Source organism: Tauraco erythrolophus, chromosome 5 (assembly GCF_009769465.1).
Source record: "Tauraco erythrolophus isolate bTauEry1 chromosome 5, bTauEry1.pri, whole genome shotgun sequence".
Lineage (NCBI taxonomy): Eukaryota > Metazoa > Chordata > Aves > Musophagiformes > Musophagidae > Tauraco > Tauraco erythrolophus.
Genome location: NC_141469.1, coordinates 24,016,301 through 24,043,010, shown reverse-complemented (window position 1 = coordinate 24,043,010; position 26,710 = coordinate 24,016,301). Strand labels below are relative to the sequence as shown.

The window sequence follows — 26,710 nt, the reverse complement described above, 5'->3', positions numbered from 1 at the left end:
AGTGAAGGGGGATTTCATTGAAAAATGCCAGTTGGAAAATGAAGAGGAAATGTCCCAGGTTTAACAACCACTACTTAAATCACTACTCATAGCTCCGGGGCAGCCCCTTCATGCCAAGTTTCCATGGCTTTCTTACCATGCAACCAGTAGAGTGAAAACCTTGGCAGCTCTGTGCTAACCCAGGGTTGACTCCTGGATCCAACACAAGTAACCTGGAAGCCCTGAGCACCTTGGCTCCAGAAAGGCTTTTCTCATGCTTCAAGGCTTCCTGCTACAAGTATGTTAATTTGGGAGACTTTTAAGACACTCCAGATTCCCAGACTCATACATTCCAAGGACCACAGGACTTCCATTGACTGATCTCCTGTGTTGCTCAGCCCAAGGAAAGGCCAGGGAATGTAGCTGGCCAAGGACTTTGCATCTTCTGTACCCTGTGGCTGGGGAGGCCTGAGAAGTAGGAGCAGGGGGAGACTGCCCCACGGTTCAGATCCATCTACTCATGGCTGGCTATTGGCATGGCTGTCTCAATGGATTAACAAGTGCTTCCATGTCAGCTGCGGGTTGTCAGGTTTCCAGGGATACATCCCTTTTAGACAACAGTGTGCACTGGAGGTTCTTAGAATTCAGTTTTTTAAATTTATAGTTCCTCAGAAATTTTCATTAATTATTTTATTGCATTCTGGTTTTGAAAGAAAACAAATATCAAACACTGACATTTCCCACAAACCAGGCATCTGGATTTCCAGACGGCTCTGTTCCCAAGCATGTATTGACACACCGAAAACACTGAGTCTTAACGATTCCATCTTGGCACATTAAAATCATGGGGATTTGCACCACTGGCTTTGTAGAAATATAGCTGGGGCTGGAAATTGTCTGGAGAGATGATCTAGTCCCTCCCTTGACCTCAGGTCAGAGAAAATGGATCTGGCCTATATAATGAGTATGTAGTAGACTATTTCCATTGCATGGGAATTTCTGGTTGCCCTGGTGCTATGAAATTGGTTCCAGTGTGCAAGTCTGCTTTTTGCTGCTTCATGTAATTCAGGTAGTATCTGCATCACTACAAATCAGTTCTGTATGGGTTGTCATCGAGGAAAAAGCTCCACCAGCAGTGCAAGTATAAACTGTGTGACATCCATTGACCCTAAATCCAACTCCTGATTAACAGCTTCAGCCTTTTCAAAGCTTGCCTCCTCTTTCCCAATAGCTCCATTGTCCCAGTCCCTTGTAACTGCCTTGCTTTATCCTATAACTTCCCTACACATGACATACACATTAGCACCCTTTCTCTGAAGTAGAGCTGATTGTCTTATGGTGTGAGCTAGCTGAGAGTGTAGTTTACCAGCAGATGTTTCCATGCAGTAGAACTTTCAAAGGAGTGCAGATTGTCTCGTGTGTAGGTTAAACACGTGAAAATGTGGTATCTGTTATTCAGAAGTGATTACTTATCTCTAAAACAGATTAAAGCCTGATTTGATACTATTTGTTTGGTACAACTGGTGAATATTGTTATTTGGTAAAAATATACTCTCATCCATGTGATGCTGGAATTTTGCCACCCTCAACCATGGCATGCTCTGCTGTGCCTTGGTTGCTTTAGTGACTTAAAAAAATCTCCAAAATTCTGACCAGACACTTGGAGCCCAGTGGGAGAGATGGACACCAACACCATGCTCTTCACTGTTTGCACAGAAAACCTGGTTGGCCATGTTTTGAGTATGATTGGACCAGATACCTCCAGAGATCCCTTCCAAACTCATTTATACTGTCTCTAAAATCAGATGCAACTGGAGAGCCATATAAGCCAGTAAAGTTATAATTAACCTAGTTTGTTATACTGCACTTATTCCACTCTTGATCTTTTGTTCTATTATGTTAGGCCCATATCATTAGATAGTTGATGTTCACCTGCATTTCAAAATTTCAGACAAGTAAGCTGCATCTCTACCAGCAAACTAAATGCCTGGGAAGTTCCCAGACTCTGAGGCCAGCCGGCGGATAACAGCCACCTTCTCGGCTGGTGAACTCTCTTAGCCTTCAAAGCAGGGTGGCTGCGGGCAAGCCTCCTGTTGGCAGTGGACCTTGGGAGGTTCCCATCCCACACCGTGACTTGTGCTGGTTACATGGGCCAAAGTTGTTCCTTTTTGCTTTCATGGAAGCATCTGTTACGGCGGTGGGCATACTCCTACGCAAGCTTCAAATTATCAATGAATATGCAACTAGGGCAAACTGGCTGGCATATGAATGCTCTAGAAGACAGGTGTACACATCCAGGCATTTATATGGGAGGTAGATACCTAAACTATCATCATGGTGCAGGGAGGCATGGGTGTCATGCTGTTTCCATTAAAGACGTACTAGGATGTCCCAGATAGCCTCCAATTTCTACTTCAGAAAGCAGCAGATCTCCTGTAGGTCCAAGGAAGTACTGTGAGCTGATGTTCCTCTTTCTTTACTGAAGCAAAACTCAGAAGTGTCAATCTTTTCATCTGTCCATGTTTCGCCCTAAGCGTGGAGTAAGGACACATCTGCTGAGCAGCTTACTGCTTTGCAAATTCTGATCTTTGGCTCCTTCATGTTTGCTTTGCTGGCACAAAGGGCATGAAATCCAACTGAATTCAGGAAGAGTCCAGCCCAGTCTCCTTCCCTGTTAGCAAACAGCTGGGGAAATTATCTGACTGCCCTAATGGGACAACCTTCCTACTGCCTGGTGAGCCTGCAGTGAAACTTGTGGTTGCTCTGACCTGCTGTTCAGGTCTATGAGAGAACTTCATGGTAGAAGTAGTTTAGAGAAACAGCAAAGTTTTGAGGACTGCGCTTTCTCAGAAACAACCTGAGCAACATAACAAGGTCTGTTGCAAGCTGACCTTGTATCTTCAAGGGAGTTATGGAGGTACATGGGAGTCTCTAACTCATTTTCTACAGTCTAATTGTCTTTACTGTTGCTATTGTCTCTTCTACTACCAATGCTCCTCATCCCTGTCCTAGGTATCTATTCTTGCATCAATATAGCATCTGTCACAAGATGTTGTGTGCGGAGACATGTCAGCAAATCTGAAATGGGTTTCTTTGGATCTGGGATCCATCCAGGCTCAACTCCATGCCTGGCAAGAACCTCCTTCTTTTCTGCCTAGACATGGACTTAATGGGTTAGTAGTGGCAGTGTGTTGATGTTTCGTAGTTACTTCTAAGAGATATTAAAGAAGTAATCAGACCAGGGCAAGCACGGCTGAGCTGATCTGAGCTTTCAGGCTTGGAGGACAGTAGAAAAAAAAAATACAGTTGAAAAGACTCAACCCTAGAAAGTAGACGTCGACAGCCACATGGTTGTGTGCAGTTTTGGAACCAAATAAGCCCTCCTTTCATCTAAAATTTGTCGGGGAAGTTTCCCGGCTGCTACATGAGAAGCACCTGTCTTGATGAGGCACAGGTGCTTCTCATGTAGCAGCCGGGAAACTTCCCCGACAATAATTTATCTGTGGAGTGGAGTGATTTGGGCCTTCCAAGTGTAATGGGAGGATCCAAAAATGTTCAGGGGTGCTAGGGAATGCCTCTCCTCCAGGTGTCCAAGGTTGAAGGCAGAAGTGCCAAGCCTCATATACACTCTGTGTTTTGGTCCCATATACAGAACAGCAGCCCAAACACCTTTCTCTTCATGCACATGCCCCAACACACACGCACACACATACATCAAGGTTTTAAGTAAGTGCTTGGTTCAGTGAGAAAAGCATTTTTTTAAAAAAAAAAGCAAAGGAATTGTCTTGCTTAAAACAGTAATTACTGCCCTGTTCCCTGCTGTCTTGGGTCATGCACTCTGGAAGTCAGATGCATATGCTGAAAAGACCAGGGTATCCAAGTGGTGCTACATGGCCTGATGCATAATTGGGAGACAGCATCCATGGGCATGCACAGTGTTGGAATTGCTGGGATTAGGGGATTTATCTGCTTTCCTCTAGAGACAAATGCCAAGAGGTCACACAGTGTGTCATCAGGCTTGGCCCAACTGAGAGCTCAGCATCCAAGCTACGCTTGGGATAAACCGTATTTATCAAGGCACTCATCAGCAGTGGTTGCTTGACAGGCAGTAGAGACACAAGGCCAGGCCAGGCTCTGCAAAACCTCTTTCAGCTGTTGCTGGTTCCTCAGTGCAACAGTCTGCTCCTCCCAAAAAAGGGGCACAGTGGTGGAGAGATCTGGAGTGACAGATGGACCTGTCACCTGTGAAGACAGGCTTAGAGAGTTGAGGTGGTTCAGCCTGGAGAAGAGAAGGCTCTGGGGAGACCTTCCAGCAGCCTTCCAGTACCTGAAGAGGCTTTTGACCAGGACATGTAGTGATGGGACAAGGGGCAATGGCTTTAAACTGGAAGAGGGGAGATTTAGATTGGATATAAGGAAGAAATTCTTCACTCAGAGAGTGGTGAGGCACTGGACTCGGTTGCCCAGAGAAGTTGTGGCTGCCCCATCCCTGGAAGTGTTCAAGGCCAGGTTGGGTAAGGCTTTGAGCAATCTGATCTGGTGGAAGGTGTCCCTGCCCATGGCAGGGGGATTGGAACTAGATGATCTGTGAGGACCCTCCTAACCCAAACCATTCTGTGATTCTATGACTCTTAGAAAGGAATAGTGTTGAGACACAGGTGTGATTTTTCGTAGTCTCGTGTACGCCCCTTTCCAGCCATCCAGGACAAGTTCAGCACTGCAACTCCAGCTAGAGATCTAGCACCTAGGAAAACGTGGGTTTGGCCTGCAGTGCTTTTCAAGATATTTGCTGAAAAAGACCCATCCCTTTCTCTTGTAGTCTTATGCTAACATGCTTCCCAGGGACTAGGGAGTCTCAGATCCCAGCCACTTCTCTTCCACATTCACATTCAGGCTTGTAGCCTCTCTCTTCTATATCACAAAAAGCATCCTGGCCAATTCATCAGAGATATATTTTTTTTTAATTATTTTCTTATTATTAATTTCATTTTGGAAAATGGATCAGCCTTAGCTGCCCAGTCTGACCCAGAAGAGCAGTCAGGTTTTGAGAGTACTGTCCCTCAAGGATTTCCCTCGGTGCCTTGCAGCGAGAGGTCCAAGTGACATTCACCCCAACTTCACTGAGGAGAGCAGCCTCATCTCCTCTAGGCCAGCAGAAGGTAAGGGGACCTCTCAAAGACAGAAGCAAGGTGATGGTTAGTGAAGAGTCACACCTGCAGGTAGGAAAAAATAAGCATCTCAGATGCTTAAAAATCAGCATCTCAGATGCTTCTGTACTACAGTCATGAGATTTGAGATCTTTTTATGAGAAAGTCTGTATGTCCGACAAGGTATCTGACACCTGGAGTCAGAGGACTCGGCTAAGGTGAAAAAAGCCACAGTAACAACCTCCTTTTGCATGGATCTACATAGGCAAGCGTGCAAGGGACAGATGCACTCATCCTGAGAGATGTTTGAGAACAGCTTCCTTGCTTTCCTCCTGGATTGGCTTCATGGGGCTGAGACATCCTTCTTGAGGGAAACTAGTATATTCCTGGGAAAATATGAAAGCAGCTGTGATGCCATCCCATCACTAGCTGTTGTCCCTGTGGCTTATCTTGAATCATAGAATCATAGAATGGCTAGAGTTGGAAGGGACCTCAAAGATCATCCAGTTCCAAGCCCCCTGCCATGGGCAGGGAAACCCTCCACTACACAAGGTTGCCCAAAGCCTCATCCAACCTGTCCTTGAACACTGCCAGGGATGGGGCAGCCACAGCTCCTCTGGGCAACCTCGTCCACTGCCTCACCACCCTCTGAATGAAAAATTTCTTCCTTATATCTAATCTAAATCTCCCCTCTTTCAGAAATGCATTGCCCCTTGTCCTATCACTACATGCCCTTGGAAAAAGTCCCTCTCCAACTTTCCTGTAGGCCCCCTTTAGGTACTGGAAAGCTGCAATAAGATCACCCCAGAGCCTTGTCTTCTCCAGGCTGAACGGTCCCAACTCTCTCAGCCTGTCTTCAAAGGATAGGTGTTCCAGCCCTTGTATCATCTTCGTGGCCCTCCTGTGGACCCGCTCCAGCATCTCCATGTCCTTCTTGTGCTGGGGGCTCCAGAGCTGAACACAGTATTCCAGGTGGGGTCTCAGGAGAGCAGAGCAGAGGGTCAGAATCCCCTCCCTCGACCTGCTGGCCACGCTCCTTTTGATACAGCCCAGGATACGGTTGGCTTTCTGGGCTGCCAGCGCACATTGCCGGCTCATGTTGAGCTTCTCATTGACCAGCACTCCCAAGTCCTTTTCCTCAGGGCTGCTCTCAATCCATTCTCCGCCCAGCCTGTACTTGTGCTTGGGATTGCCCTGACCCATGTGCAGGACCTTGCACTTGGCCTTTTTGAACTTCATGAGTTTCTCACAGGCCCACCTCTCCAGCCTGTCAAGGTCCCTCTGGATGGCATCCCTTCCCTCCAGCGTGTCCACAACACCACACAACTTGGTATCATCTGCAAACTTGCTGAGGGTGCACTCGATCCCACTGTCCATGTCACCAACAAAGATGTTAAACAGCACTGGCCCCAGTACTGACCCCTGAGGAACACCACTCGTCACTGGCCTCCACTTAGACATTGAACTGTTGACCTCAACTCTTTGAGTGCGACCATCCAGCCAACTCCTTATCCACTGAGTGATTGATCCATCAAAACCAAGTCTTTCCAGTTTAGAGACAAGGATGTCGTGTGGGACAGTATCAAATGCTTTGGATAAGTCCAGGTAGACGATGTCAGTTGCTCTTCCCCTATCCATCAGTGCCATAACCTCTTCATAGAAGGCCACCAAATTAGTCAGGCAGGATTTGCCCTTAGTGAAGCCATGTTGGCTGTCACCAATCACCTCCTTATTTTCCATGTGCCTTAGCATAGTCGCCAGGAGGATCTGCTCCATGATCTTGCCGGGCACAGAGACTTGAAGACTTAGGCTGGTTTCTGGCATGTCTAACTCCGTTTCTGAGGCTCTCAGCAGATGTGTATCTCACTCCTTATGGGTGGCAGTGGCAAAGCAAAGGAAAAGGTCAGAGGAAGCTGGGATTGAACAGGATAGACAAGGAAATAAAGTGGAAACCTTAGCAAAAAGCCAAGGAAATAAGGTGGCAATGCCTTAGGAAGAGGAATCAGGTAGAGAGAATGGAGAAACACGGCAGTCACCTACCCACCATCAAGAGGAGAAGCAATGCAAAGTGATGGAAGCGCTGGGATGCAAAGCCTCCCAACTCCCAGTGCTGGTGGTGTGGGGGACTCCAGTGCCACTGAGCAACCAGCGGAGTTTGCCAAGTGCTTACAGGGAGGGCTGCCTTGGGTTTGATTTTCCTCATTTGGGCATGGCCGGGAACAAGCGTGTGTCCTTTGGCACCTGTCCCTGTGAGAGCGAGACACAACCGCAGAGAGGAAAGCACAGGAGAGAGTCCCTGGCAGAGGCTGTTTGCTCTGACAGGGGGCAGGGGATGTTTTGCTGGGGCCTTAGGACAGTCTCCCCTGAAAAAGCACTAGGCGTAGGAAGGAGGAGGGATTTTTTTTTTTTAACAGTTTATTTTGGTTGTTTGAGGGTTTTTTATTTTCTTGATCTTGGTTATACATTCTCTGCTGGACTGAGAGGGGAAAGCTCACAGGTCAGGAGAAAGAGGTGTTAGTAGAATCATAGAATCACAGAACGCTTTGGGTTGGAAAGCACCTTCAAGATCATCTAGTTCCAAGCTCCCTGCCATGGGCAGGGACACCTTGCACTAGATCACGTTACTCAAAGCCCCATCCAACCCGGCCTTGAACACTTCCAGAGATGGGGCAGCCACAACTTCTCTGGGCAACCTGGTCCAGTGCCTCACCACCCTCCGAGTGAAGAATTTCTTCCTTATATCTTATCAAAATCACCCCTCTTTCAGTCTAAATCTATTGCCTCTTGTCCTATCACTACATGTCCTTGTCAAAAGTCCCTCTCCAGCTTTCTTGTAGCCCCTTTAGGTACTGGAAGGCTGCTGGAAGGTCTCCCCGGAGCCTTCTCTTCTCCAGGCTGAACATCTCCAACTCTCTCAGCCTGTCTTCATAGGCTGAAGATAGACTTATTAGAAAAGATCTTTTTAATGGAGTTTTACATCAATACATTTGCTCTTCCAACTCCTTTGGGGGTCCTTAGAACCACTCCCAGGTGGGCTGTGAGCCCCAAAAATACAAGGCATGGCAGGCAGTAAGTCACCAAACGGCACAGCACAAGGACACCCCAGGCTGCTCCCACCAGCTGTCCCCAGAGCTGCAAAGCAGCATTAGCATGTCACCCACTGATTTCTTCAGCAATACAAAAAATGCAGCTTTATCGCTGCTGGGACTTGAATGACGGTTCACAGCTGGCTCAGGTCTCTGCTTATGGAATACACAGGTCCATGCAGACCTTGCCATCAGTGCCAGCAAGAGGCAACAGTTTGCTTTAGGAGAGAGGACCCAGAAAGCACTCTGCGGTGCTTATTTCTTCCCAGCTTTGTTTGCTCTGGGTAACTACTAGCACACCAAAGGATATTAGCTCTGGATGTGAGAGCGCAGAGAGACTAACTGGTTTCAAATACTGATATTATAGCTCATTGTAATTAATTAAATGTTGACATGATCCCCAACAAGCAAAACCTTCATTATACTCAATTAAACCCCTTGACACAGATGCTTGACTCGTTGTCAGTCCCTCTAATTACAAGCAAATGCATAGAAATGCAGACGTCACAGCATACGTGTGTCAAACCCGGGGAAAGATCTCACAGCGGGGAATAAAGATCCACTGCTATTCCCAATTAAAGCAGTTTCTGGAACAGATCAACTGTTTCCCAAACAGTTCTTGCACTTGTCGCGTCTGCAGACCCTCTGTGACATGATGATTTTTACAACTCTCCTATATTCAGCATTTTGGAATAGAGTTTGCTTATCATCTTCATAGTTTGCAAGGCTGGAAGGGACTGCTACTATCTGCTGTGGTTTACAGATGACTGCAACCCTAAGCACCTTCGTTCAATAATTTCTTCATCTCCCTCATTACTCAAAACCAGTTTTCTCCTTAGAAAGACACTCAGCATTAACTCAGGACTGCAAATAATGGAGAACTCATGTCTCTAGCTATGCTTTTTCCGGTTTCTTTATATCCTTGCTGTTAAAAATGACTGCTTTCTTTCCAGGGTAAATTTATCTAGCTATAACTTCAAGCCATAAAATTTTTCTACCATTCTTGGCTAGATTAAAGATCTTTTTGCTATCAGAAACAGTTTCCCCTGTGTCGTGGTTTTAGGCTGATCCAGCAACTAAAACTCACACAGTCTCTCCTTCTCCAATAAAGTAGAGAGGAGAGGGAAAAAAAAAAAAAACAAAAGGACTGAGGGTTGAGGCAAGAACAGAGGGAGCACCCACCAACCATGGTCCTGGGCAAAACAGGCAGCGCTTTTCTCAAAGCAAAACAGTTTATTAATGATTACTTAGAAGGACAAAGGGAAATAAAAACCGATTACTTGAGAGGACAGAAAGAAACAAAACCAGATCTTAAAACCGACACCTTCCCCCCCCCCACCTTCCTTTTCCTCCCGGCTCTACCTCCTCCCCCCAGCAGCACAGGGGGCAGGGACTGGGGGAGTGCAGGTCAGTTCATTCCGTGCTGTTACTGCTGCTTCTTTCTTAAAGGAGAAGGAGTCCTTACACCCTTTTCCCCTGCTCCAATGGATCCCCTACCCACGAGGAAAAATCCACAAATTTCTCCAACGTGAGTCCAGCCCACTGGAAACAATCCTTCCCCACAGATTGCTCCGGTGTGGGCTATACCACAGTCTCGGGTACTTAGGGAGCTGTAGCCACTCGCTCCGGCGTGGGTCGTCACGAAGACTCCAGATGCCTTTCTGCCTTGCCGTGCCCCCAACACGACCATCCTCGGGCTCAGGCATCTTCTCCCCACGGGCTGCGAGTGGGTCGTTGCTCCACCGAGGCCGTCCTGGTTGCAGGGGGGCAGCCTGCTATCTCACCATCAGCCACAGGGGAAACTCGGCTCCGGCACACCTCCTCCCGCTCCATCCTCACTGACCTGCTGTCGATGCAGCTGTTTCTCTCAGATCTCAGTCCTCTCCAGGTGAACTCAGCCCAGTGGGCACCCTGGGAGTGGGGTGCCCCCGAGTTCCCCAGCTGGCTCCGCCGCTGCCATTCTCCGTGGGCGGCGCCGGCCCGACGCAGGCAGCTGCCCGGCCGGGAGCCAGGGAGCGGGGGCAGTGCCCTCCTCCCTTCTCTGCTCGATCCTGGGCGAAGCACCTTTTCCGGTTCCCTTGTCCTGACTTAAATAGGGCAATTCGCAGAGGCGCCCTATTGGCTCAACCCCGAGGGGGATGGCAGTCTGATCCGGTGGCCAGAACTAAGCCTAACCCGGATCCAAAACCAGGGAGGTCGCAGGGAGCAAAATCCCTCTCCTGCCACCAGAACCACCCCCCCCTCCACATCAAACCATGACACCCTGTATTCCACCGTAATGCATGAGCAAGTCGCTTCAATTTCTCCTGGATAATGCCAACAGATCAAGATCCTTTAATCTCATGCTCTAAGTCAAGTTTTCCAGACCTTTGAGTTGTCTCATAGAGCTCCTCAGAGCATTTTCTGTCTCCTTGCCTTCTTTCTGCACTGCAGGCACCGAAATGAGACATGATTTTCCATATGAGCAACCTCCATTTTTCAGTCTTCCTAGGTCTGGTTCATCTGTTCCTGTTCTTGGCTTTTTTATGATCTGAGCTTGCATTATTATTACTAATGCTCTGTGAAATGCTACTCCTAGGTGGATCACACATGCATTTTTGCCAAGAGCCTTGACAGCCTTTCTGTGAGGAAGGTAGCTGTAAGAGCAAGTCATCAACTGTTACTGAGAAGAAAGGTATTTCTCTAAAGAACCATTTCACCAAAATGTTCTCATGTCCTACTATTCATGAATACTGATCCAGAACTGACAGTATTGTTAGTGTATGCAATATTGGGATTGATACTGGGAATTTCCATGCTCAGAAGACATTTTCGTGCTTAATGCCCATGAGTTTAATGACAGTTCAATGTGTAACTACCTTTAAAATTTGTGCCATGACATTTATGTTAGGGATCATCAGATGGTTTAGCTTTGCCCAGTATTGCAAGATATTTGTCTCTCGGCACAAGCAAGTTGATAGCCTTGAAGAAGCGTTATCACTGGTCTTATCTGAGACAGATGGTTTCAGTTGCCAGAGAAATAGCCGTTTTCAGTGTTTCAAATATCTGGAGGCAATTTGTAGGCAATCTGCGTTGTAGGGAAGTTGAGTTCTGTCTCACAGCAAATGTAGAGTCTCTTTACCCAACCATAAATTCATTGCACAAGACAAGACTGAACGCCTCTGCTTGCAGATCTACTGACCGAGACATCCTGGAGACCCACTGGGAGCTCCCCATTGGACCCCCAGACTCCCCACCTTTAGACAATACTGTTGGTGGAAGCACACAAGCAAAGCAAGTTTTACATGACATGGTATTTTGTTCCCTTGACACAAGGACCCATCAAAGTCTCCAAAGAGGGAGGTGGCAAGTCAGAAACTAACTGGAGATGATGGAAGAAGAGGAGATAATAATCACCTGGGATGACAACAGTCTTGACAGGGGCTGTCCTCAAAAGCAGCACTTTCCTGAGAAGGGGTGGAAAGTTCGCTTAGGGTAACTTCCCTGGAATGAGAAGTGAATATGCGAAATTAGCATATCCAAAAGTTAATTAGAAGTCAAGGCCACATCAAGACAGGAAGTGCACCCAAGATCCCACGGCTATTACGTCTGAGCAGTGAGTGAAGAGCACAGGAGGCAAAAAGGCTTGTTTATCTAATAAAAAGGCAAGAGAGAGGCAGGCAGATATCTCATGGGAAGTACTCAAATTGCCATGAAAATTGAATGCAAATTTTCATCCTTTCCCTTCAGGATTAGAGATTAAAAAAGAAATAGAGATAGGGCAGCGATGGAGCAGAAAGCATGTCAGTGGAGAATGAGCCTCATCACTGTAATGAGGCACTTTGAGACACTCATCTCTTCTCAGCAGAGTTCTCATTGCCCTGTGCAGGTGTTTAAACCAGGCAATGCAGCAGGTTTCTTGCATTCTCTCTCATGAAATGTCTCCTTAAAACTCCATGTCGCTGTAAAGCTTAAACAAAACCACCATGATACGATGGTTGGTCTGCTGGTCCTTCCTGATGGTTGGTTTCTTGGTTCTTCCCAGCATCTCTCCGTGCTTGTCCCAGGCTCAGCTCTGTGGCTAAGACAACCAGACAGACAGTTTTTGCCTCTTATCATAGAATTGTAGAATGGTTTGGGTTGGAAGGGACCTCAAAGATCATCCAGTTCTAACCCCCCTGCCATGGCAGGGGACACCTTCCACTACATCAGGGTGCTCAAAGCCTCATCTAATCTGGCCTTGAACACTTCCAGGCATGAGGCAGCCACAACTTCTCTGGACAACTTGTTCCAGTGCCTCACCACCCTCAATGTAAAAAAATTCTTCCTTATATCTAATCTAAGTGTTTCAGTTTAAATCCATTGCCCCTTGTCCTATCACTACATACCCTTATAAAATGTCCCTCTCCAGCTTTCTTGTAGGCCCCTTTAAGTACTTTAGGTACTTAAGTGCATCACTGACGAATAACTAGATAAGAAATGTACAGCTGGTCACATCAGACGGATGACATGACCCTCCCCATGATGGGAGAAAGAACCGAGTAAGAGAGATCCTTCACAGGCCGCCAATGCGGCACTAAACAGGAGAGTTTATCCCTTCGAGTTAAGGGCTTCAGGAACTGTTGGGAGTTATAAGGATGTTGTTATCTCAGCATTCCTGTTATATTTTTGGAGCCCTGTTACACTGACCCATTGTTTTCTAAGAGGGGAAAAATCTCTCTTTTTGAAATGCGATGTTTTTAGAGCTTGGTATCAGCTGAAAGCTAGCTTTCACGGCTGGGAAGAGACAGAGTAACTCTTTGCTGTCTGCCCTGAGTAATTCCAGGTTGGGGGAGAAGAAGGAAATAGGATTTTTATATTTTTTTTTAGTTTCCCTTCTTGTTGAAAAAAAAAAAAACAAAACAGAAAGAAAGAGAAGGAGAGCAATGAGGAACTCTGCAGATTTTGCCGTGCAAGCGACCGCCAGAAGGGCTGTGCCTTGGAGCTGGGTGCGGAAACAGGGCAGGCGTTGGAGGATTTTCCCCTCCAAGGCTGAAAAGAAACAAAAAGTTGGCTGAATGGTCTTGAATAATCCCTCCTGGGCCTGCACGGCCAGTCCCAATTTTTCATCAGCGCTGAAATCATCAACCTCCCCCAGTCTTTCTCCCCCACCCTTTCCTCCACGACGTCACGGCGCCCGGTGGTGTGGCTCTCTGGAGGATGCTGTGCAGCATCCGTCACAGCCAGCGACACCGGGACGGGGGCATGGGCTGCGAGGGCTGCAGTGCCAGGCTCTGCAGCCAGTGACGTGCTGTCTGCCCAATTCTGATATAAGCAGAATGTCCTTGGGACCGGCATGGTGGAAACGCGCTGAGGAAGCTCCCACACCTCCCCTTGATAGTGTGCTTTCCAAATGCTGGCATCCCGCCACTAGCAAGTTCTCCAGACTCAGGGCCACCAGTATTGCCAGCAATCAGATTAAGTAAACCTTCCACTGTAGCATCCTTCTAGATCAATGGTCTTATCTCTGTTTAGGTCCAATGTGAGTTCTGCTCACCCTGTGCTGTAAATTAAAGTCAGGGCTTGTGCATTTTGCTCTGGGGGAGAATTTTTTGCTGTGTTGGGTTGGGCCCAGTGAAAAATTGCCTTTTTCCTTTGTGCACCTTGGATCTGGCCTTGGTGTACATAAAATGCCATGTGTTCCCAGCAGGATTCGGACCTTCCAAGGCCTATCCCGCAGCCAAATCTGATCTACATATTTACGAGCTTGTAAACAGGACGGGGCGGGTGAGTTCACATTCTTAGAAAACCAAGTGCAGAGAAAAGAACTTTTGAGTTGGAAAAACAAAGAGTAGTCTTGGGTCCGACCCAGCAAACACAGTGGTTTTTCCAAGACTTGGATGACTTGCTTGAGAATCATTCCCCTATACTCCTTTTCTACAAGATTTCCCAAGCTTGCTCTTTAGCTGGAAAAAATACACCTTCTTAATGTTTCTGACCAGAGCGGAGGACACAGCTTGATAGAAAGGGGCGTTTTATCTTGGAGGTGAGTTGAAGCCAGGCTTCTGTTGGCATTAGCCACAGAGGAACAGCAGTTACTTGCAAAGGGAGGTTTAAGAAGCCATTAAAAGGAGTTGCACAGAAGCAGCCAGTTGGAGTGCTCGCCACAAAGTGCCATTGTGTCTGCTAACAAATGTGAAAACCAGGAGTCTAGAACAGCAGTTCCCAAATCGTGGTCTCCAGACCATGATAGTCCATGAAGGTTTGGTAAACGGCTTATGAAAAAACAGAGTATAAGGGAGCCAGCCAATCTGCAAAACAGTGATAAGGATTAACAGCTTTTGGTTCAGAAAAGTTGGAGAACCACTGGTCTAAAGCCCTGTACTATATACGTTCACTGCTTACAGGTACAGAAGCAGAGAGCTCTTTGTGGCAGGGGTGAAAAAACATTTTTGCAATCTTCTTGGAAAAAAATGTTGATGTGTCAAAGGAGTTATCACAGGGCTAAGTTACAGCAGTGCCTTTACTAACTTACCCATCTTGCTGGGAAGTTTGTCATTGCATCTCTCGTCATAACATCTAGGGTTTTGTCAAGTAGATTATTGTGGCGAATCTTCATCTGACTCCCCAGAATCCTTTTTGGTGCCTCTCTTCCTTGGTTATTGGCAATTATTCTTAGTTCAGTACACATTTCATTAAGTTCTCTGCCCTCTATATAAAATATTTTCATTTCTCTAAATAACAAAGCTGATGATCATGAAGTACTTGCTGATTTTTTTAGAGCAGTCCATGAGAGGGTCATTGTTTTAACAAAGAATGCCATCCAATATTTCCTAATATTGATTAGACATTACAATAGTGGGAGGTCTATTGGGAACCTCTCCCAACACTCACCACTTCCACAGTCTGCAATCTCCAGCCAGCTGAGAGCATCAATTCTTCCTTCTGTTTATCCCAGGCTTTGAAAGCTAAACCCTGTAAGATGGTTTCAGGGTGTATCAGGGTAGTGTCTTGGCTGATTGCCTAGGCCATTGAGGTGCCTAGGCAAAAGCCTGAAAACCAGATTCACTGGGTTGCCAATGGAAGCTGGTTGAGACCTGAAAGAAGTAGAAATTCCCCCATAACAACTCGCACATCTATTTTTCCATGGGGCTTTGGACAGACAGAATGTGAAGGCTATATTCCTAACCAACCTCACATTGAACTTTGTCTCCACTCCTGAAAAATCCCATGCTAGAACTTACATTCCTGACTAATCCCGCAGCCCATCATGAAGGGAACTGTAATGTCTTGTGCTGCTGGATTACCTCTGCTCGTGTCTCCTAAAAAGGGATCACTTGAGGCCATTCTTCATGTCACAGAGTAAGGAGAGGAAGACTGGGTTGTGGTGAGGGTCACCTACTACGCTCTCAAACCACCTGCCACAAGACTCCAAAGCAAGGAGTTAATGGTAGTCAACCTTTCTTACTTCTCTGTGCATAAAGGCACCTGATTTAAAGGTCTTTGTGGCCCCAGCACTGACTTAGCATAGCACAGGTTTGCTTGGGAAACAGATAGGTCAAAGTCCAAGGTAGCCTGTCACCAGTCATATGAGAATCATTTTGCTGAGCTGGATTTGGTGCCAGATTGAAAAACAGACATCTAGGGGTCAATTCAGTAGCCTGAACACCAGTCTGTAGTGTCACCTGAACCACTCCAAGGTCTCAGAGGCATCTGCCCAGATCTGGCTGATATAAGATAATTTACAGAGGACTCACACCCTTTTGAAATATTAGCAGTAGACCAAGGTACATTGAGGTGTCTAAAATGGCCCTAGTCTCCTATGTTTAACCAACGTAGTCACACCAGTGAGACATCGATGCAAGCATCAGGAATCTAAGGACACAGCCTACTATTGCAAAGAGTTATGGTCCACCAAAATGCAATGCTAATGCTTGCGAGCCATTAGTAAAGGACGAAGTTATCCATGGCGGAGAGCTTAAACGATTTGCCATCATACTGTTTGAGACACAGGGCTTGGAAAAGCAGCATCTTTGCTTGTTGTTGTTTGCAATCTATGCCTATAGTTGGATTTTTGCCCATGAGACATTCTACCTAGGGTTTACTCTTGCTGCAGATGGCAGCCAGTCACCTTGTCCCTAAATGCTTCCCTTCCCCGAGGGCTGGTCATACTGGCTGCTTTACCCAAAAGTGTGCCGGAGATGCCATCGTGCAGAGAAGAGACTCCCAGGCACAGATGCAGCGAGACCTTCACGCTCAGCACAAAACGGAGAGCCACGGGAGCGCTCCTCTCTGAATGACACGCCGATTTTTGCATGGCCCCGGAGGGAACCTAGCAACCCCACACGGCCCTTGTGTTCCTTCACATCCTGAGCCAGATGGAAATTTTCTTTTCAAAGACCTCTCCAAGAGTGTTTCGTCTGTTTAACCATCCAGGCAGGAATCTGACTGTGGTCTCTGACGTACTCACTCTAACATCAGCACATGGATTCCAGTCTTCTTCCTGTTCCGGCAGCAAGACAAGAGCTCTTGACATGCAACTCAGTTACTCTGACTCTCTGACTTCTTCCTTCTCTCAGGAGACTTTTTTTTTTTTCTTCATTTGCATCTGGCAAATAAGAACCTTCCTGATATCTCCCTTTGGATTTGCCAGATTGACCAATCTTTCAGAATTGTTTTTTTTTTTTTCCTAATTTTATTTATGTCCTTTTGCTGAGTCTCATGATTTTAAGAATTGTTTTAAAGTCCCCTTTGGGGATGGAGTCAGGCTATTACCCATGAATCATTAAGGAATAGGCAGCTGGATACATATTTATCTTTCTCAAGCATAAGAAACACTGCAAAAATACTACCTTTAAGAGAGTCTGTTCTAGAAACCAAATGAAAAAAAGCCTACATCTTTGTTTTCTTTTTAATTTTGTAACTCATTTTCAAAGCCCATCTTCCTACTGATCCTGCCCTGAATCTGCTGCCCAGCCCTTCTTGGAGGATGAACCAAGCAGCTAAAAAGGCTACTCCAGGGCAGGGCAGTATTGAGATTAGTTAATGGACAGCTTGGTTTGAGAGCGTGGTGAGGACAATGAGTAACACCAAGCTTGGGGCTACCAGGCCCTCTATACAGTCCACTTTCAACACTGAACCAGCCATGCTCTTCATCACAGAGCAAGCAAAGCTCTCATGGTGATGCGTCATCATGTGGTCCAGGATTAATGGCCAGCAGCAGTCCTCAGGGCCCAGGTCCTGGCTCCATCACAGGCATGAGAAAAAAACTGATGGGCCAACATCACCTTACACAGCATGCAAAGGAGATATTTGGTCCTGCTCTTCATTGCCTCACAAAAGCATTGCCTTAACCATCTTAAAGGCTTTGCTATAGAGTGAGTTTGGTTTGCAGTATCCAAGGCTAGATGTGGTTTCAAAATGTCTCTCCGTGTCCCTTGCCTGACCCTGCCTGATTCAGGTCCACAGAGGTCCTGTTAAAAACCAAGAAGCAAGGAAAAGCTCTCAATCCTTATCCTGCTGACATATATACTTCAAAAGGATGGGTTTGTCATCGTGCCACAGGGCTACAGAGTTGGAAAACAAGGGAATCCCATCTTGGCCCTTTTATAGACTCAGGGCTCCATATAGCTTTAGATCAAGCGCCATGCACTGGCAGGTCACCATTCCCTAGGGATAAATTAATTACTCCTTTATTATCTTGAGCAAGACTTTCTTCTTTATAGATCCGTAATGAAAGATGGAAAGCAGTTCAGACAATGAAGCTTTGTGCATGGTGCTAGTATGGGAAATTCAGGTCCTTGGAAGGAGGATGCAATGAGCGTAGTGACTTTCTGGGGATTTTCTGCTGCTGTGTGCCTCCAAATGAAAGGTTAGTGTCCTCCTGAGAAACTTGGCATGTTAAACCTTCTTTGGGCCCCCTCACCAGTCTATAGTATCATATAAGCACGTTTCCAATGGTATCCAACAAAGAAGTTTAACTACAACTTGCTCAGGAACCAAGTTGACTACCAGGGGTCAGCAATACTGCTAAAAAAAAAAAAAAAATAGAAAAAAATGCCAGGTTGTGGTCACAAGCCCCCCAAGCAAGGGCTTTATAGCACCTGGCCCAAAACTTCTCTTGGGCCCCATGCAGTGTCCCAGTGGTCCTAGGACATAATTATTCTCTTGTGGGAATTGTGAATCTCTGGAAGAGCAGGGGGTGTTTTGTGACAGCCCACCAGAGTGGATCTTCAGTCTGATACAAATGCTTTGCACTGCATGTTCTGTGATATGGTATGAGGGCATACAGAGGTAATTAAGGGTGCAGAGCCTGCTTGGACAACGTTAGAGGACTGAATAGTCAAGTCCTGATAGCCTTTTGGGAATGATCTCTGGAGTGAACTGATCCCTGGACCAAATTTATCTGGAAAGGTCTAGCTGGACCATGCTAAGTAAATTAGCACTGTGGACAATCCAAGACTTGAAATTACTTGTTAGCTTTCTGTTAGGTAACAGTGTAGATGCACATATGGGGTTCTTCACTATGTCACCCTTCACCAATATAGGAGGCTCACTGGTGAAAATCTTCCAGTGATGAACGTCCTATCCTGCCTGCGCGGGAGAGAAACTGATGCATGGGAAGTTTTGGCAACTCCTCCTAAGAGAGAAGGAGACCACTAAATGCCAATGACATTAAGAATGAAATCCATCAGGAGTAACCTTGGATGCCCATGACGTGGTTGACCCAGTGCAATGCTTATGCTTAGCATGAAATGGATCACTCCATTCTCACCACAGTGTCTACTGACTAAACCATTGATGGTAAGAGGAGCCCAGGGACCTGCTCAGATACCTAAATTCAGTTAAGCAATGCACAAGAGACCCACAATTTTCAGGAAATTTGATGCCTTAGAAACATCACCATGGCAATGACTCCCATCAGTGGTCCAGATTTAAGGGATTGCTTTGAGAAAAGCTCCAACATGAGCTTTGAGAGGAATGAAGGGTAATTTCAACCGAAGTCTTGCTGATGTGCTGGAACTTAGAGGAAAGCTTTGGAGGCATCACTTGGACCATACTGCCTAGAGGTTAGGTGACAGATTTGGAGACCATGAATTAGAGCAGTAAATGATCAGAATAAGGCTCTGTTGCATTATCCTTCTCCTACTGACAGGCAAACTGCACTCAGATCTCAACCTTGAGGTCCTGCTTCAGAGTGTTCATGTTTTTCAGAGCTCTTGACCTCCCCCAGTCTGCTATCTCTTGCCTTTGCAACCGCCTCACCACCCCTAGACTAAACCATGCTTCCTTGATCCCCGCCACACCACAGACTACCTTCCCTGCCCATGGGGACTCCTCACATCAGATATGCACACCCCACAATGGGTTTTGGCATTGCCAGGGGCTCTCCAGCAGGGCTTTTCCAACCATCACAACACAACACAATGCTGCATAGAAGGTCAGCAACGAGCAGAGGAGGGGTGTCTCCTCCCTGCTTTTCTTCTCATCCAGCTCAGGGTGCAGAAGTTGGAGCGAGCAGTCATGCCTACGCGCAGAGAGGCACGCAGGCAGCTCGTCGGGTCTTTCATTGGTGTGACGGAAGCTGTCGCTTATCTGTGACATTGTTTATGGGGTCAGCTGGAAGTCTCACAGGCCTGAGGAATTCCACTCGATATTCCAACGCCATCATCCTCCAGGGAAAACGCCAGAGTCGCTGTGAACATGCTGTCCTCCTCCCTACGCCAAGCAGCTCTTGGATCCATCCTAGGAGGGCAGTGAACTCCCTCATCACTCCAAGACACGCCACCAGCTGCAAGGAAGTGTTAACCCTCTAGGGACCCTGATACGCCTACAGATGCCCAGTGGAAGTGATCAACAGCAGATGGAGAAGAAGGTTGGGAAAGACTGACATGGACCAGTTGGAGAGGGTCCAGAGGAGGGCCACGAAGATGATAAGAGGGCTGGAGTACCTTTCCTATGAGGACAGGCTGAAGGAGTTGGGGCTGTTCAGCCTGGAGAAGAGGAGGCTCCAGGGTGACCTTATAGCGGTCTTCCAGTACCTCAAGGGAGCCTACAAGAAAGATGGGGAGAGGCTGTTCAGGAGGGCCAGTTGTGATAGGACAAGGGGTAATGGTTTTAAAATAGAGGGAGGTAGATTCAGGTTGGATATTAGGAAAAAATTTTTTACTATGAGAGTTGTAGAACACTGGAACAGGTTACCCAGAGAGGTGGTGGATGCTCCATCCCTGGAGACGTTCAAGGCCCGGTTGGATGAGGCCCTGAGCAATCTGATCTAGTTGGAGATATCCCTGTTCCTTGCAGGGGGGTTGGACTAGATGACCTTTGAAGGTCCCTTCCAGCCCTAACGATTCTATGATTCTATGATTCTATGACTGGTCAAAAGCTGAGACTCCCAGTCCCACACATAGGCAGAAATCCTTGTCGATAACCAATCCGTCCTTCCAAAGCTTGGCAGCTGCATCAGGGAGGTTGTCCATCATGAGGGCCTGGGAAGGAGCTGACAAGGAGGGATGCAAGCTAATTAACGGGCAGAAAGTGGCAGCTCGTGATTGCTTTGGACCAGATTTAATTAATCTAGTTTGTGAGAACCAGAAAGAAAAGAAGGAAGAGACTGACTCTTTCTTTGGCCAGGAGAGCCTGCAGCGAGCTTCGGCAGCTACAGTACCTCCTACATCCGGCAGCAAATCATTTGACTTGCTGCTCTGACACGTCCTGAGGGAGTCCTCAGACCCCTCCTGACCTTTGAGGCCGTGTTCAGGAGAAGCTTGGGTGATGGGATACCTGTGGTTTTCACCTTGGTAGATTTTTACTTTTCTCTGAGTTTGGCCAGTCATTTTTTAGCATCCAGCCCTCCTGCTGCAGAGGCATCCACAGCTGAGAAACATGGTGTGAGATGAACCATCTCCTCTTCTTTGCTTTTAACCCACCACCTGCCAGTCTCCATCTCCTGTGATGCCAATTGTAGTGGAAAAGGCAGTGAATAACACCTCCTTATTGACCCTTTCCATGGCATCCCACCAACATCCACAAGGTCCAACTCTCCGTAAACTATTTTTGTCCAGGGCCGTTCTCCATACAAATCCCACACCAAGCAACAGCGAGGCCCCGTGTCAATAGGAACAATCCTGCTGGTCCTCACATTTCCCATTTGTGGTGGGACAGCATCGGAGCATGACTTTGGCACTTTGTTTCAGTCACCTGCTATCACGTCTGCAGCACTTCTGTGCCCTGGACTATTCAGGACATGCTGTAGAGCAGGGACCTTTTAAAACAAAGATGCCTCTGCCAACTGCGGCAGAAAACAAGCCTGCTCAGAGATTCTGGCTGCGTACTGGGATCCGGGGCCAGAATTTAGATTGGACTGGGTCCATTTTCATTTGTGCATTTGTCTTTTTTTCTTGTTTTGCTTTATATTTTTGAGCGCTGAACACTGGGACCAGCAACTTTCCAAACAATCCAGTGATATCACCTTCAAGTGAGTCACAGGGAGGGCAGGGTGGAGAAGTGCAGACGAGGAAAGATCATGAGATTGTGCTCCCTCAAACAACCTAAAAAAAAAAGGAGATATATGTTTGGATATGTGGAGGGCAGATAGCACCCACTGGCCACCCAAGACAGGGTGTCACAGCCTTGGGGAGCCTGCCATGGCTTCAGAAGTTTGTAGCTAGCTGGGATTTTTTCCCAGATATGAGCAAGGTGACACTACTTAGGGACAAAATGTGTAGGCACACGCGCATATGCATGTCCTGCACATACACACATGCTGTAAGAACACCAAATAAATTACTGTTTTGCTTTCACTTCACAGCACATACCACAGTGGCTCAACTTTTGCGCCACAGAAGAAAAAAAGAAATTCAATCTTCAGATCATGTTTAGGCTGAGTCCAGTCACTTTGCATGGTGGGAGCAGCTTTCCCTGAGCTCGCCTGCAGCTTTCTTAATTTCTTAATGATCCTGAAGATAATTATCTAGGGTTACAACAGGACTTACAGTCCTTGCTCAGACCCGGCTCTATCGCTAGGATTCAGACTCTGCAAGATATGGAATGACCTTTTATAAAATGCTGAAAGGAATAAAGCCTCAAAAGGTCTTTCAAAGCCCCCAGCAGTATTATTATAAAATTTTTATCTATTACGAGAAGACAAAATCCTCAACAATATCTCCATAAGCCAACATAGAGCCGTCTCAACAAGGCAACTGCATCCCACCCTATTTGAGAGCTTCCTACACCAAGATACAACCAGAATACTCCACCCACCAGGAGAGGGAATGTCACCATGTAGGCTGTCAGGATCGAGAAGGGACAGCTCAGAGGTCTGTCCCTGGTCCCCAGGCTGTCTCTACACACGTGGATTTGGTTAGGTTGGATGGAGGACTCCTTGCTGGGAGCACTACCCTCAAAAGCGGCAGTCCCATTCAAGTAGAGCAAGGGCAAGCCAAGTCTCTATTGTCCTCTCCCTGTGGGGGCTCTGGGGCCCCAGATGTTCCAATACAACAGGGGGCTGCTGGATCTCAGCACAGATACTGCATGCAGTGTCACTGCTCACCACACCAAGGCCACTCCACGCATGGATGTCGCCAAGGTGGACATCAGCACCTCTTCCTTTGGAAAGTACACCAAGCTTTGACATGAAGTGTTGAGGTGGATGCCGAAGAGAGGTGTCCAAAGGGCTGATTTTGAATGAGCAGGAAGAGCCCCTTTTTGAAACATGACCAGGTTTCACAAACACATACTGTGACACAGGTCCTACAACATTTGGGCTCCCTGTTCTTTCTTTGCTATTGCCCTGTTCAGGTTTTGATGCTTTTGGGGACAGATCATCAAAAAATGCTCTTACACTGAGATATCAGGCTAAAGTGCTGCTGCATCACTCTGTGTTGCTATACCTGATGTTTTACTACCATCTTCTATCCCTGGACCTTGGAAGCATCCGGCTGTCTTTCCTGAGCTCTTCAAGTGTCCATTACTCAGTACATTTTCCAGGCATTCTAACAGCATCTGTGGTCCTATATAGTAACCACTACAAAGCCCAATTCGAAAACCTTCCCTCTCTCAAAACATTGTTGCATGTTTGTGTACATGAAAGCAAGAGCTAATTTCTTCCACTTTTTACTCTTTCCCTACATGAGACCCCACAACTCTTTCTTATGTGCAGCTTCCCAGTGCCTATCAAGAGAGTCTGATGCTCCAACATGTACAAAGTTACCAGCCAAGGACCTGTTCTGGGGACCCCCTGCCTAGTTCCGTTCATCCCAGTGTGATCAAATGAGGAAACTATGGATGCACTCAGTACACGTCTCTTCCAAGGGGCACGCTTATTTGCATGGTAATGAGGATGGTAATGAGCCCCTTGTCTTCAAATGTACACAAGGTTCTAGTGGGTGAAAAACAGCCAAAGTTGAAATTCAGGGAATTCATAGCTTTTTTTTTAACTTTCTATTTGTATTTTTTTATCTGGATGCAAAAGACAAAGCATATAGTACAGAAACTGCATAGTGCAATGAACCGCTAAACACTCGGCATAAATTATTATTTTAAGAACCGTCAGGCTGTTTAAGCAAGCACCGATCTCTTAAGTAGCCTGGCTCAAGCAGTAATTACTGGTCTCATTTCTAAAGAGACCCTTCTTTTATTTGCTTTGTCACCATAGCTTTTTGTTTCCTTTTCCGCTCTCCTAGAGTTAAATAATGCTACATAAAGCTGCAGCTCCTCTGAGAACCCAGCAGAGCTCACAACAACACTGTGAAAGAGATTATGGTAATTAGCTCTGTTCTCCAGTGGGGAAACTGAGGCACAGAACATCTCCCCAACAAGGGTACAAGCATGATTAATGAGCTCCTTCACCTATATTAGACCCAAATGCTCACACTAAGCTACGGCAGGGTCAAGCTGGGACCATTCAATGTCTTAGGGCTGAGAGCCAGTGATCCCTTGTAGAGTGCACAGGGCTCTGGGTAGAAGCTGCTCCCCGGGGAGGATGGAGCCAGGGGAATCCAGGCAGGGAAACAGACCCATCTGATATTGCCAAATCTGAGACTGAGGAGAGGCATTGATGCTGGGCTTGGAAACCCACTGCTGGGCTTGGAAACCCACTGCTGGTCCACATCATTGCCCGAAGGATTGGATGGTGCACATAGGTCCAGAGCGGTGGGTTGGTGGCAGTGCGAGAAAGGGGGAAGACTCAAAGCTGTGGTCAGATGGAGGATGGAGGAGATGCTGCCTGCAACGCAAAGGAGGACTGTCCTCAGCACCACAGAGGTGCTTAAAAGCTCCTGGATAAACACTCAGGGGTGGTGCTTCTGCTGTGGTTAGAATTGGGTGCAGTGATTCAGGCAGCCTACCACCAACTTTTAAAGCTCACTACTGCCCCAGAAGCAATTCGTGTCCTCTGCAAACTCCTAACCCCAGTGCCCATGGTGATTCAAAGCCATGGGCTACACCACCAGTGGCTGCTCATTAAGCTGCAAATGCCATTATCTCCATGAAGGCCCCAGGTCTTTCCAGCACAGAGACGTCAGTCCTGCTGACTGTCCTTATTCAATGCCTCCTTCAGCACGTATTGACAGCCAGACTGTACTCCAGTCCCACCACTTTGGTTGGCCTTCAGCAGATATTTAAGCTGCATGGCTGCATCTGTGCTTTTCCTGCCTAACCAGGAGAAAATGCTGAGATCTGTCTTTATTCTCCCACGTCCCCATGATGGAGTAGCCCACGTACCTAATGCTGAGTCTGGCTGTGATTTCTGCACTTTTTAGGGATGAGTGTAAGAAAGCTTTGCTGGAACCAGTACTCTGGGTTTCCTTGATGATGGTTTTTCTCCAGCAAACGGCTTGGGAGCTTTTATGTAGTGTCAATCCCAAATCTCTGGCTCCTGGCATCTGTTTTACTGTTTTGACACCAGGCTTTTGAGCACAGGGAAAATAATAATGATACCCAGAGCTAATGTTATTTACTAAAATATAAATTAATGCTTGGTCACATGGTGGCATGATTTGTCATCCAGAGCTAAAATTAAAAGAAATTAAGGCTGAGTCAGAAAGTTATTTCAGATCTGAGCGGGGAACGCTCAGTGATGGGGCCATGTGGGAGCAACACTGACATCTTCTGGCTGCAGAAAAATTCCCTGGATTTTTCACCAAGAAAACCACCGGGAACCTCCAGCACAAAAGCATAAATAGGGGTCAGGGTAGACGAGAGGCTTTTCCAGCAGCAGGTTGGGGGTGGTGAATATTATCTGAGCCCACTTTAAAGAGTCCACCCTTGCTACTCTGTGCTGCCATACCCTTCTCCTTCCTCTAACCATATTTCTTTTCATTTCTCCCAAGGTTCTTTCTTCCCATCTCTGAAGCCCTCTGAAATGGTCTTCAAGGTCATCTTCTGGCTGGGATACTTCAATAGCTGCGTAAACCCCATCATCTACCCTTGCTCCAGCAAAGAGTTCAAGCGAGCTTTCATTAGGCTGCTCAAGTGCCAGTGCCACCGGAGAAGACGGCCCATCTGGCACGTCTATGACCATCACTGGCGAGGGGCCTCCGTGAACAGCACGGTGCAAGACTCTGAGACGGACCTGAGGCCCAGGATTAGCACCCTGAACAGCTCGTTCATATTTAACTCCTCCTTGCAGGACAGAGCCAGTAAGAGGCGAACACTCAGCTTCAAGGGCTGGAAAATGCTCACTCCTTTCCAGAAACCAGCATCCACGCAGCTGAAGGAGAAGATGAACAGCCTTTCTAACAAAATCCGGGGTGGCTCCAGCAAAGGGGGGGTGACAGCCACCTACAAAACAGAGGTGGAGTCTGTCTCTATCGGAATCCCTCATGACTTCACGGAAACCATCGACTATCAAACCTATGACTTAACGGACTGCTGCAGGCTGCGAGAAACAGATATTTGAAGCCACTGGGACAGCTGTTGATGGTTTCTTTAGAAGTATCTAGCAGAAACGTGAAGGGATACCATCTGTGGGTCTGTCAGGCAGACTGGAAGTAGCAACCAGGCCTAAAATGCAGTTTACCCAAAGGTTATACAAACACCCCCCATGCAGAGCTCAGCCCCTTCTTTGGTATTAGGGGTTCCCCAAATAAGAGCCAATGACATATCCCATTTTAATGAGTCGCAGCAGGAGGGGAAGATGTGGGGTGGATATGGCCTTAGAACAAGAGTTGTTTCCTCCAGTGACTGGTCATCTTTGACTTTGGAAGAAGCTGTGCAATTAAGGGAAACCAGGATGTCTCCTATGCCTTAAAAACACCACCATAAAATCTAATGGAAAGATCAAACCCCAAAAGATGCCAACCCTGCCTTAGTACATCTGATCATATTTCCATCCAGAGGCAGCACCTGAAAAGGACACTGCCAAGCAGTAGCTAGCAGCTGATCCTTTAGATAACGGGTTGGGAGCTTGTAGGTCTACAAGGCTGGACAGGACCTCCAGCTGAGGCCTTTGCTTTGGAGGACGAGCATTCTGTGGTATTCCCAAGCAGGGTGGGGGGATCCTGGCTCTCAGCCATCACGTCTACAGTGACCAGAGCTTTG

The 26,710-nt window shown here is 47.0% G+C and overlaps 1 protein-coding gene across 1 annotated transcript in view; it reads left to right on the top strand.

The window, feature by feature from the left end:
- Positions 1–26,069, top strand: part of ADRA1D (adrenoceptor alpha 1D) — a 49,151-nt gene extending 23,082 nt beyond the window's left edge. Inside the window, exon 2 of the mRNA XM_009977914.2 lies at positions 25,501–26,069. Within this exon, the coding sequence (XP_009976216.2) occupies positions 25,501–26,069 (569 nt within the window). The remainder of the gene's footprint in view (positions 1–25,500) is intronic.
- The last annotated feature ends 641 nt before the right edge of the window (positions 26,070–26,710 follow it).